A 12,746-nucleotide genomic window follows, 5' to 3' on the forward strand; every position below is an offset into this window, starting at 1 on the left:
AAAATGCATAAAGCATACATAAAGGCATTAAGCCACATAGAGGCGAAGGGCCCACATCAAGGCGAAAACCCACAAAATGCAAAAGCCCACAAAGCTCAACACAACATGAGGAAACCCTAACACCATTAACAGACATCTGCGCACAATCCTACGGTCACAAGCAGCGCCACCATAGCAAGCCGACAACCACCAAGGAGAAACCGGTGACCAGCAGAAAATGGTGGTGGGCAAGCCACCAAAGCTACACCCAGTAGGAGTAGCACTACCATAATCCAAGAAATAAGTGCGATTTGCACTTTAAAGGCATCCCAAACTCCAGCGGTTCCCGAGGATAGACAATGAAGAAACATCCACGTGGAGTCAAGGAGCCGATGATAGTGGTTAAGATCAGCCGATGTGCGACCTCCAACAATGAGGAGAGAAAATGCATTGCGAAACACATGTAAAGAACACCAAAACCTAAACCAAGCCTTGCGGCCTAAAACACGAAACAAATTAAACTTTAAAAAAGAAGAGCGAAAAGGCGGCTCTGCAAAAGCAGGCGACAACCGTGGAGGAAAATTTTTAGGGGAGGGAATGGAAGATGGAGGAGAAGGCGAGGGAAAAAAAAGGGGTAAAGGAGAAAATCAAAAGGAAATTAAAAGAAGGAGATGGGAGAAAAGAACAGAAGCAAAAGCAAAAAAAGCAGAAAAAAGTGAAGGTAGAGATCTGGAAAGAGGGCAGAGAAGGGAGGAGAGGAAGGGGGCGAAGGAGAGAGGGGAGAGGGAAGCAGAGAAAAAGAAAGGGGGGAAGGAGAAAAAGCCGAAAAAACCGACCAAAGGGAGAGTTGGTCTTGGATATAGGTGTTGAGTGTCGAATTCAAATTACTGAACATTCAACATTGACCCAACAGGCGTTGCCGCACCATAGTAGTTTCCAGGCCCAAAAGAATCAGCATTACTCATTCCATAGCTATCACTTGGTAAAACAATTATTACTGTAATGATAAGCTGCTCAAAAATTATTTTTGAAATTTATATTTCTTGATATACTCCACGTGGCATCATTTCATTGGAAATGTGAGTCTTATATATATATATATGCTACATCAACAATTTAACAGATTTTTAGGCCGGAAGCTAGCGGGGACTATTTGTGAGCACATGTTAACCGGAGGACCACAAATGACAAAAAAAAGGACGAATCGATAGTTTCGTTAACCTTAGAGACGTTTTGCGATAAAAAGTATTTTACCGAAAAAATTGTTAAAGGGCTAAATGGACAATATGCAACTCGTTTAGGGGATAAACCGCAAAAAATCCAATTTATAATGAAAGAGTTGTGATTTAAAGAAGTTCAATGGCAATTTCGACATTTTAGAAAAATTTGGTTTAATTTCCAACCAAAAACGAAAATTTTGGTTTAAACGTCACACTCCTAGCGCCCCGACCCCACCTTTCTATCTCCCTCTCTCAACGCTGCAGTAGCCGTCAATTTCTCGCCGGCGTTCTCCCCCGTCCGGGCTCCAATGGCCTCCGTTTTTGTCCCAAAATGTTCCCCTGCTTTTCCTCTATCTATTCCATCAAAATTAAGTCCATCCTACCGCAATGGAATACGGTGGCTCGTTAGAAAGAAATCCCAGAAATAGCGGCCGATTTCGAGCTATTTTCGGTGGCGGTTGCCGTCGCCACCTATTGGGTTTTGATCCCCGCCCTCGAAGGAAGCTAATCCACCAAAGAGCCCCCTCATTGGTCCACCGGCCACGGAGAATCGAAGCTGGAGATTTTTCACAGCCACCGAAGCTTTTCCTTCCGGCGAGATTTCGGAAAATCCGGCCACCATCGACCCTCGACCCAGGTATAAAGTTTGATCCTCTCATCGTACTTGACATTTTGACAGAGGTGGCGACCGGCGATTTTGAGTTTCGCCGGCGCCGGATTTTGAGTTTGATCCTCTCAAGGGTATAGGTAATTAGGATTGTTATGATAGCATGTGACTTTAACGAAAAGTTAGGATCAAGCTCTGGTGCTGCTGCTGCGGCTGTTGTTGTCGACTTGTAGTTGTTATGATAGCATGTGATTTTCTTGCAGACATTACTCCCCACCGTAGTAATGTTGTCCTTAATAGCTATAAGGATGTGTGTTGATACTCAGATTCACCCGTCGCAGCCGTAAGTGGCGACAAAGTCTGGCAAATTTTTGTGTTTCATTTATGTTTGTAATATATTGTGCGTGTGTGCATTGCAGGGTGTGTGTGTGGTTTTTACTTGATTTGGTACTACATATTTTAAGGATGTTTTGCTTTGGGCAATATTCTCCCAATACTTAATAAATTTGAAGGAAATAAGGAAACAAATTAAATTAAAACCCTACATGGATTTGGGCAAGGTTTTTGTGTGGAATTTCTCATTTTGTGAGAAGTATTGGTGCTAAGTTTAATGAGACTTGACCAGGTATATCGAGAAAGGGATGTTTGTGGAAGTGGGCAAAGGAATATCACCTAACTTTGAACGAGTTTTGGAATTACTGTTGAATAAGGAAGAGTTTCTGGCTTTTGCACCAGACACCGAAGAAACAAGGTCAATGATTAACATAATATCGGTTAAATTTCCCCTCTTGAAGGTACCCATTCTTATCTATTGCCTGATTTTGTTACTTTTGGTATGTAGTTGTGTGTTCATGCACATGCTAGGCACATTCTTTTTCTTTAGCACATCTGAGCTTTGCCACCTCTTCTCTATTTTGAAATTTATTTTTAAAAGCATTGAAGTCTTTGTCACATATGAGATTTGTTAACCACCCTGCATAGAATGGATGATATTGGTGTGGGACTCCAGTTACCCTCAATTATATATCAAGAGTGGATTGTCTTCATTCTAGCAAACTATTGAAAAAGAAGATGTTTTGTTAACGTTACCATCCTGCTTTGATTTTCTTAAATGGTGTCCATTTGCATGGGGAGGCTTCATCTTTAGATTATGATTTTGGGGCTAACATAATTCATTAGTGCAGTATTGTGGGCAAGACATGGTCAATTAGGCTCTGTTTTTTTTGTTGTTGTCCTTTTCCTAATAAAAAAAATTTAGGGTTAAGTTCTTGGCTTTCTCGCACTTTCTCGGCCTTTTGGTTAAGACCAAGTGTAGTATATGTTCTTATTAGTAGTTTCAGATGATTGACCCAATGGCCATTAATTATTAGGCATGGAATGTGTTGCTTTTTATTTATTAGAAAAATCTTATTTTCTGCCCCTTCCTTTTAACTGTACGTATTAGTTGCAAAGTTCTGAGCTTTGTATTCCCATATGGTTCTCTTTGTCACATTCAAGCATGGCTTTGTTAGTTGGAATTTGCTTGTATAAATTAGAAAATGAAATAACGGGTTTCACAATTTGTCTTTTCATTTCCTTCCCAAGGGTTTTCATGGCTCAAGCTAAATAAAGTCAATTTCATACTTACAGAATGTTTCTAGAGTTTACAAAGATGAACAGGAGCTGGAAACCTATATAGGCTCAGATCTCTATGGTACCTGCAATCAAATAATGTAAGTTGTACTTTTGTATCACAGTATGGATCTGAGGGCAATTTCCTTGAAATGAATTTCGATTATAGTTGGGACTAGAGAAGTATGAAAGACTAGTGAAGAAATGCAAATTACCAAATTTGCTTCTTTTGATGGTTTTCTAGTACTGGTCAAACGTTTCCTGCCTAATATTTTGCAGATTAGTGATCTCTTGGACTACATGACTGTAGCTATTCATGTATGCTTGATTCGCGTGAATAAGCATTGATTCAGTGCATTATAGTTTTCATCTTTTTAAATGTGGCTTTGGCTTCCTGATATTATCTGTATGATCCACACTTCTTCATGAATTGAATGTGAGGTCTAATCATGCATGCATGATCTCATTGAACAGATCCTAAATACATTTATGGTATCCAATTGGAATACGGAATATCATTATAAGTTTTTGAAAAAAAAGGAGCCAACTATCATACCTGCACCAATTAAATGTTTATCATAATGTGGATAACTGTGCTGGAGATATTACATTGGTTATGGTATGTTCTAATATCTGCACACTCTAATTACTTTACAAATTAAAATGTGTTTTGATTTTATATTTTATAATTATTTAATTTTTTTTTTTAAGTAGTTATCTGTGACTTATGCTTATAGTTTAAGACTCTTACTATACTGTATTTCTTATGTGATGGCCATTGTGTGATCACTCGATGGCTATTTTTTGAACAACGCAAGTCTGTTTGATTCTATGAGAAGTCACATTATTAAATTTAGCTGTCACTGAATAAACTGAACTATTTGTTTAGGAATTGCTCGAATAAAAAATCAGAGCAGTAGTATTTCATGACCAAGGTCCCCAATCTTTTGATTATAGCATATGTCTCAATCACACATGGGCTTTCTCAGGATTTCCTGACGTTAAATCCATCATGGACACAAATGGTACCTAACATAATGACTTGGAACTGGGCGTAAATACAATACCAACAATGCAATACAGCTTCAGCGGTTTCTTAACTGTATGGTTGTTTCGTACCTTCGCCACTTATTGATTTTTGGTATCTTACTTTCATTTGTTACTTTAGTTGATGTATGGAGCTTTGTCATAACTATATTTATATTTTCTAAAAAGCTTTCTGTTCTCCTGTTGTGTTCCCAAAATTTGTCTATACAAAAAGTTGGGTTTGGATTATTAGTTCTTTTTATGCAATTCAGGGTCTAGTTTAATAATCATTCTTTTAACATTTGTTTAAGTAGATCATTGGTGATGGTTTTCTGAATCTGAATGTTAAGGTGAAACTTCAACTGATTAGTGGCACAGACATAGACAGTCTTTTTTCCTGGCTTCTTCCTTAACTCATTCATCTATATGCCAGTGGAAAAAAAAATATCCCTTACAGAATATTGATTTTTTAAATTTTGGTTTGTATATCCCACAATAGAAATAATAGCATATGCTGTCTCTAGTAACATATAAATTGTTAGTATCTGGTATATTTTTTAGAGTCTTTCTATATGTTGCAGTATTTCTATATGTTGTTCCAAAAGAATCATAATGTTGAGCCAAGTGTAGTTTGTGTCATACTCAAAGTTTGGTGCAGAGTATGATATTTTTTTCCCCAAACATAGGGCTTACTCATGTTGGTCGGATAGGGTTTATTTATACTAAAACTGGCGTCTGATATTGTTGTTGCTTGCCTCTTCTCAGACATTCTCTCAGTGTTTCATAGTGTGACCCATAAATTTGTTGTAATGGTGAATGATTCAATTGTTAATTACGATATCCACTTATAGACCAATCTTCAGTGATTCTGAAACTTGATGTATTGACCTTTAATAAGTTTAATGATTGTTATTTAACAATAGTGCAACTTCTAACTTTCATCCTTGTTAAATATTGTCACAATTTTTTTTTGCTTCACAAAATATTTTCTGATTCTGCCTTGATAAGCCCCTTATCTTCAATAAAATTGTGGGTGAAACTGCATGTATATTTGTGAAAATGTGTGTCCATTCTTTTTATGCCTTTATACTATTGCAGTTCCAGCAAGTTCTGGATTCCTTTATAATTTTTGCAGCCCAACAGTCTGACATAAAAAATATAAAACTTCCTTCATCTTTGCCCTCTGGCGAACCTTCCTCTCTTAAAGTGCCATGGACGAGTTATGGTCCGTCAAACATTCAAATAGTCCCATTTCCAACTCGTGAATACACTGATGATGAGTTCCAGTCCATCATAAAAAGTGTCATATGGGTGTATTGTATGTATCTCTTGAATTTTTTATTTCTGTGTTTTTTCTTTTGCTTTTCAATTTCTGTACTGTTCATGTTGTAATCTTCAGATCACAATCAATATTTCTTAGCATTAATATATTGACATTGTCTGTTTGGTTATTGTATGTATCTCTTGAATTTTTTATTTCTGTTTTATTTCTTTTGCTTTTCAATTTCTGTACTGTTCATGTTGTAATCTTCAGATCACAATCAATATTTCTTAGCATTAATATATTGACATTTTCTGTTTGGTTGTTCTGGAACTTGGATGAGCAGGCATCTTTTGGGATTTCTCTACCCAATTTCTCGGTTGATCAGCTATTCTGTGTTTGAGAAGGTTTGCTACCTGCTATTATATTTTACTTGAAATAAAGCTCAAGATTTACCTTATTCACCTCATGGTTTTTGTTTATTTCTTTATGTTTATTTTTTCTTTGTTATGGGCGAGAGTAATTTGTTTGTCATCCTTTATGTTCTTGACTGCAACTTGTTTTTTATTCATAATGTTTTAGGAACAGAAGATAAGAGAAGGTCTTTATATGATGGGGCTGGAAGATGGGATATTCCATCTCATGGTTTATTGCATATGATTTGCAGGTTGGTTCTTTGTTCTTTTGTATTTTTGTTTAATTTATGAAGAAGTCTCAGCAAGAATTCAATCAATGTAACCCCATTTTTTATATAATGTTTTTATATTATAAATTTATTATTTAAATAATTATTGCCACCATTGCATGCTCTTGTTTTTGTTGGAGTATTTTTGAAATATACTTCAAACTTTCAGTTCTTTGGCTTTGTAGGATAGAAGTCTAACTATTGTTGCATGGCTCTAGTATTTGTACTGTTGAACAATGATTGAGTTTCAGCATTGATCAACTTGCAAGAAAGGAAGTGTCTCCTCCGATTGATAAAGCAATGTAGTCTTAATGTACCGTAGGTATTGAGGGTTAGATCATGAATATAATTAGGTACACTAGACAAGAAGAGTGAGATGGTCTATTGATAGGTTATGTTGCGTTGGTGGTAATCTAGATCAAGTTCTATTTGAATAAGAGTAGAAAATATAACGTTGGACTTTTCAGTGCTTGTCATCCCTAACAATTTTATGTGCGGTTTTTTTTTTTTTCCTCTCTGGTAGTTTGATATCTTCTACAATTTGCAGTTTCTTTTGCGTTTATTACGGTTTGCACTATGGATAATCTTTTCAAGTACAGTGATAAGACAGTTGTGTTCATTCACTTCTTTGGACTAAGTGCAATTATGCCGTCAGTTGCTCGTATAAATTAGAAACTGGAATAAGTTGGAAACCTATATGGGCTTAGATCTCTATGGTGCTTGTAATCAAATAATGTAAGTTGTACTTTTGTATCACAATATGGATCTGAGGGAAATTTCCTTGAAATGAATTTCGATTATAGTTGGGACTTAGATTCTTAGTACACAGTTGTCCAACCAAGATTTCCCCATCCATCTGCCCAATTTGACTTCACATGTGGTTGGCGAGTTTCCCTATTTCCAATTGCTTTTAGATATTCGCGTGTACATGTACTTAATACATGTGTTCGACAATGATTTCCCTAGCCACCTGCCCAATTTCACTGCACAAGTGGTTGACCAGTTTCTCCGTTCCTAGGTCCCTTTAGATATTCGCGTGCACTTGTACTTAATACATATGTCCGACAATGATTTCCCAAGCCACCTCCCGATTTGACTGCACAAGTGGTTGGCGATTTCCCGTTCCTAGTTGCCTTTAAATATTTTCATGTACATGCTTAGTACGATTAGTTGTCCCACCATGATTTCCCGACCACCGGATTTGATTGCAAGTGGTTGGCCATTTTTCCGTTCGATTGCCAATAAGATATTTGCGTGTACATCGTAGTACATAGGTGTTCGACAATGATTTCTTGTCACTGCTGATTTATTGCAAGGTGGTTGGCCGGTTTCCGTTCCTCGTCCGCTTTAGATATTTGCGTGTACATGTACTTAGTACAGTGTCAAACAATGATTTCCCGACCACTTGCCCGATTTGCCGGATCGTTGACTAGTTTCCCCATACATAGTTGCCTTTAAATATTTTCACGGCTAGTTGTCCAACCATGATTTCCCGATCACCCCTGATATGCGCATGTGGTTGCAGTTTTCCGTTCATAGTCGGCTTTAGATATTTGTGTGTACATGTATTTAGTACACATGTGTCGATAATGATTTCCCCAACCACCTACGGATTTGTTGCCGCGGTGGTTGACGAGCTTCCTCGTTTCGATTGCCTTTAACTATTTGCGTGCATTTGTACTTAATACACATGTCAGATAATGATTTCCATAGCCACACACTGATATATTGCGTAGATGGTTGGCTACTTTCCGTTCGATCGGTTTTAGATATTTGCGTGTACCTATACTTAAAGTGCAGTGTGCGACAAAGATTTCTCGACCACACCGGATTTGATACCACAATTGGTTGGCCAATTTTCTTGTTTCGATTTCCTTTAAATATTTTCGTGTACTTGTGCTTAGTACATAGTTGTCGACCATGATTTTGAGCCACTTTTTGTTATGACTACACGGTGGTTGGCGATTTCCCCTTTCGATCGGCTTTAGATATTTGCGTGTACTTGTACTTGGTACATAGATGTCGACAAAGATTTCCCTACTAAGCGCACTGATTTGTGCGCGGTGGTTGTGATTCCCAATTCTGCTTACTTTAAAATTTTCTTGTACATGTGCGATTACCGGCTAGTTCTCCAACCATGATTTCCCAACCGCTTTGCCGATATGACTACAGGTTGTTGGCGGTTTCAGTTCATAGTCGGCCGGATATTTGCGTGTATCTGTTTAGTACACAAGTGTCGACAAAGATTTCCCACCACACCAATTTGGCTGCATTGGTTGTCCGATTTTCCTATTCGATTGCCTTTAGATATTTGCGTGTACACATGCTTAGTACACGGTTGTCAAACAATGATTTCCCTAGCCACTAGCTTGATTTGAATGCAAAGCGGTTGGCTAGCTTCTGTTCTAGTTGCCTTTAAATATTGTCGTGTGCACATACTTAGTACGGTGTCAACAATGATTTCCAAAGCCACGCCTGATTTATTGCAAAGGTGGTTGGCGATTTCTGTTCGATCGGCTTTTGATATTTGCGTGTACTGTACTTAGTAAATAGGTGTCGACAATGATTTCCCGACCACCTCGATTTTCTTGCCGCAATTGGTTGACCAATTCCCTGTTCGATTGCCTTTAAATATTTTCGTGTACATGTGCAATATCTGACTAGTTCTCAGAGCATGATTTCCCTAGTCACTTGCCCAATATGGTGCATAGGTGGTTGCGATTTCCCGTTCACTGATCGGCTTAAGATATTTGTGTGTACATGTACTTAGCACACAAGGGTTTGCAAAGATTTCCCGACCACTGCTCGGTTTATTGCACAAGTGGTTGGCGATTTTCCGATTCGAGTTGCCTTTAATTATTTTCGTGTACATATATAGTACGGCTAGTTCTCTGAGCATGATTTCCCGACCACATACGGATATAGCCAGTATGAATGTTTGGCGATTTCCGTTCATAGTCGGCTTTAGATATTTATGTGTACAGTACTTAGTACACAAGTGTCGGACAATGATTTCCCTAGCCATCGCCGATTTTCTTGCTGCAGTTGGTTGGCCAATTTCACTGTTCCAAGTTGCCTTTAAATAGTTTAGTGTACATGTGCATTACAACTGCTAGTTCTCTAAGCATGATTTTCCCGACCACACCCGATATGGTTGCCGCAGGTGGTTGGCGATTCCGTTCACGATCGGCTTTAGATATTTGCGTGTACGCACTTAGTACACAAGTGTTGGCAAAGATTTCCTCGACCATCTGCTTTCGATTTTCTTGCAGCGATGGTTGCTTGATTTCCGTTCCCAGCGCCTTTAAATATTTTACGTGTACATGTGCGGTACACAAGCTAGTTCTCAGAGCATGATTTCCCGACCTTTGCCCGATTTGAATGCGGTGGTTGGCAAGTTTATAGTTCACTGATTGGCTTTAGATATTTTCGTGTACATACTTAGTACGGTGTCAAACAATGATTTTCCCAACCACTTGCTCGATTTGATTGCAAAGGTGATTGACGATTTTCACATTCCTGTTGCCTTTAAATATTTTCGGGCACATGCGATACGGCTAGTTCTCCAATCAAGTTTTCCCGATCACCTACCCGATATGATTGCGGTGGTTGGAGAGTTTCCCCATTCACGATCGGCTTTAGATATTTGCGTGTACATGTACTTAGTACACAAGCGTCGGCAAAGATTTCCCGACAACTTGCGACTTTCTTGCTGTGGTTGCTTGATTTTCCGTTCGATTGCCTTTTAAATATTTTCGTGTAGATGTGCGATATACAACTAGTTCTTCAAGCATGATTTTCCCATCCACTTGCAGTTATGGTGCGGTGGTTGGCGATTTCTCATTCACGATCGGCTTTAGATATTTGCGTGTACAGTAACTAGTACGGTGTACGACAATGATTTCATGACCACGCGATTTTCTTGCGCGGGTGGATGGCCAATTTCCTGTTCCCATTTGCCTTTAAGTATTTTCGTGTACCGCGATTAGTTCTCGAGCATGATATCTAGCCACCTTCCGATCTTCTTGCGGTGGTTAGTCGGTTCGTCGTTCAAAGTTGGCTTTAGATATGTGCGTGTACGTATTTAGTACACAAGTGTCGGCAAAGATTTCCCGACCACTTGCGATTTTGCACAAGTGGTTGGCGATTTCCCCATTCGAGTTGCCTTTAAGTATTTTCATGTACATATGCGGTACACGACTAGTTATCCTAGCATGATTTCCCGACCACACCCGATATGACTACGGGTGGTTGGCTAGTTTCTGTTCTGTCGGCTTTAGATATTTGCGTGTACTTGTAATTAGTACAGTGTTCGACAATACTTTCCCCAATCACACCTCGATTGGTTGCACATGTGGTTGGCTAGTTTCCTCATTCGATTGCCTTTAAATATTTTTGTGTACATATGCGATACACGGCTAGTTCTTCGAGCATGATTTGACCACTGCCCTCATGACTGCGGTGGTTGACCGATTTACCGTTCACGATTGGCTTTAGATATTTGCATGTACACTGTACATAGTACACGTGTTTGGCAAAGATTTCCCGACCACATGCCCGATATATTTGCCGCATGTGGTTGGATTTCCCGTTCGATTGCCTTTAAATATTTTCATGTACATGTGTAATACCACTAGTTCTCGAGCATTATTTCCCGACCACTTGATATGACTGCACAAGTGGTTGGCTTGATTTCCAGTTCAAAGTCGGCTTTAGATATTTGCGTGTACTTATATTTTGTACATAAGTGTCGCAAAGATTTACCTAGTCACCTGCCCGATTTGATTGCACAAGTGATTTGCTAGTTTCCCTTTTCGAGTTGCCTTTTAAGTATTTTTTGTACATGTGCGATACGCTAGTTATCAAGCATGATTTCCCGACCACACTGATATAAGCTGCATAGGTGGTTGGCGGTTTCCTTGTTCACGATCGGCTTTAGATATTTGCGTGTACTGTAACTAGTACAGTGTCTGACAATGATTTCCCGACCACCGCCCGATTTTTCTTGCAGGTGGATGGTCAATTCTGTTCCCATTTGCCTTTTAAGTATTTTCGTGTACCGATTAGTTCTCGAGCATGATTTCTAGCCACCTTCCCGATCTTCTTGCACGGTGGTTAGTCATTCGTCGTTCAAAGTTGGCTTTAGATATGTGCGTGTACATGTATTTAGTACACAAGTGTCGACAAAGATTTCCCGACCACTTGCCCGATTTGACTGCACAAGTGGTTGGCCAGTTTCCCCATTCCGAGTTGCCTTTAAGTATTTTCATGTACATGTGCGTACACAGCTAGTTATCCTAGCATGATTTCCCCAGCCACCTGCCTGATATGACTACACATGTGGTTGGCTAGTTTCCCTGTTCACAATCGGCTTTAGATATTTGCGTGTACTTGTAATTAGTACACAGGTGTTCGACCATGCTTTCCCCAATCACCTGCTCGATTTGACTGCACATGTGGTTGGCTAGTTTCCTCATTCCCAGTTGCCTTTAAATATTTTCGTGTACATGTGCAGTGCACAACTATTTCTCCGTGCAAGATTTCCCATCCACTTGACCGATATGACTGCCGGTAGTTGACAAGTTTCCCGTTCACAGCCGGCTTTAGATATTTGCGTGTCTTGGTACTTAGTACATAAGTGTCTGGGGATGATTTCCCAAGCCACCTGCGATTTGATTGCCAGGTGATTGGGCAATTTCCCAGTTCTGTCGACTTTAGATGTTTGTGTGTACACTTAGTACATTAGTGTCAGTAAGGATTTCCTCGCCACTTGCTTTCGATTTGATATGCGGTGGTTGGCAGTTTCTTCATTCCGGTGGCCATGAAATATTTTCATGTACATGTGCGATACCACGCTAGTTCTCAAGCATGATTTCCTCGACCACCGCCCTATCATTGCGTTGGTGGTTGGCAAGTTTCCTTGTTCACGATCTGCTTTAGATATTTTCGTGTATTGGTAGTTAGTACACAAATGCGGGAATGATTTCCCAAGCCACCTGCACGATTTACCGCAGGTGATTGGCGATTTTTCCGTTCACGGTCGGTTTTAGATATTTGCGTGTACATGTACTTAGTACACAAGTGTCCGACAAAGATTTCCCGACCATATGCTCGATTTGACTGCACAGGTGGTTGGCGACTTCCCAATTCTTGGTTGCCTTTAAATATTTTCGTGTACATGTCAATACATAGCTAGTTCTCGAGCACGATTTCTCAAGCCACCCGGATTTGATGCTAAGGTGGTTGGCGATTTCCCTGTTTACGATCGCGTTTAGATATTTGCGTGTACCTATAATTAGTACACAAGTGTCCGACATTGATTTCCCCTGCCGATTTTTCTTGGCGGAGGTTGGCCAA

General features: G+C 39.4%; 1 protein-coding gene and 1 pseudogene across 7 annotated transcripts; both read left to right on the forward strand.

Moving 5' to 3' along the window:
- Positions 1-1,390: 1,390 nt before the first annotated feature.
- LOC103339173 (ABC transporter A family member 1-like) lies at positions 1,391-6,492 on the forward strand. Of its 7 annotated transcripts, none has more exons than XR_001678316.2 (6): positions 1,391-1,836; positions 2,432-2,600; positions 3,436-3,518; positions 4,307-4,519; positions 6,051-6,111; positions 6,287-6,492. XR_001678316.2 is itself a non-coding variant. In XM_016796195.2 (5 exons), the coding sequence occupies exons 2-5, from the start codon at positions 2,448-2,450 to the stop codon at positions 6,362-6,364; spliced, it is 369 nt and encodes a 122-aa protein (XP_016651681.1). In that variant the 5' UTR covers positions 1,391-1,836; positions 2,432-2,447; the 3' UTR covers positions 6,365-6,492. The 7 variants fall into 7 exon arrangements, 2 of the variants coding, with proteins under 2 accessions (XP_016651681.1, XP_016651680.1); XR_016122990.1 differs by having other exon boundaries at positions 4,407-4,524; positions 6,293-6,492; XR_016122988.1 differs by having other exon boundaries at positions 1,392-1,836; positions 4,407-4,524.
- Positions 3,086-3,230, forward strand: LOC148914949 (U2 spliceosomal RNA; annotated as a pseudogene).
- Positions 6,493-12,746: the final 6,254 nt, after the last annotated feature.

Source organism: Prunus mume, linkage group LG8 (assembly GCF_029339155.1).
Source record: "Prunus mume cultivar Tortuosa linkage group LG8, ASM2933915v1, whole genome shotgun sequence".
In the NCBI taxonomy this organism is placed as follows: Eukaryota; Viridiplantae; Streptophyta; class Magnoliopsida; order Rosales; family Rosaceae; genus Prunus; species Prunus mume.

Excerpts from the sequence above, each read along its gene's own strand:
- LOC103339173 (XM_016796194.2), top strand. The coding sequence starts at position 2,448 with ATGTTTGTGGAAGTGGGCAAAGGAATATCACCTAACTTTGAACGAGTT. Across the intron at positions 2,601-3,435 it reads TTAAATTTCCCCTCTTGAAG|AATGTTTCTAGAGTTTACAA; the intron begins GTACCCATTCTT and ends TCATACTTACAG. Across the intron at positions 6,112-6,286 it reads GCTATTCTGTGTTTGAGAAG|GAACAGAAGATAAGAGAAGG; the intron begins GTTTGCTACCTG and ends ATAATGTTTTAG.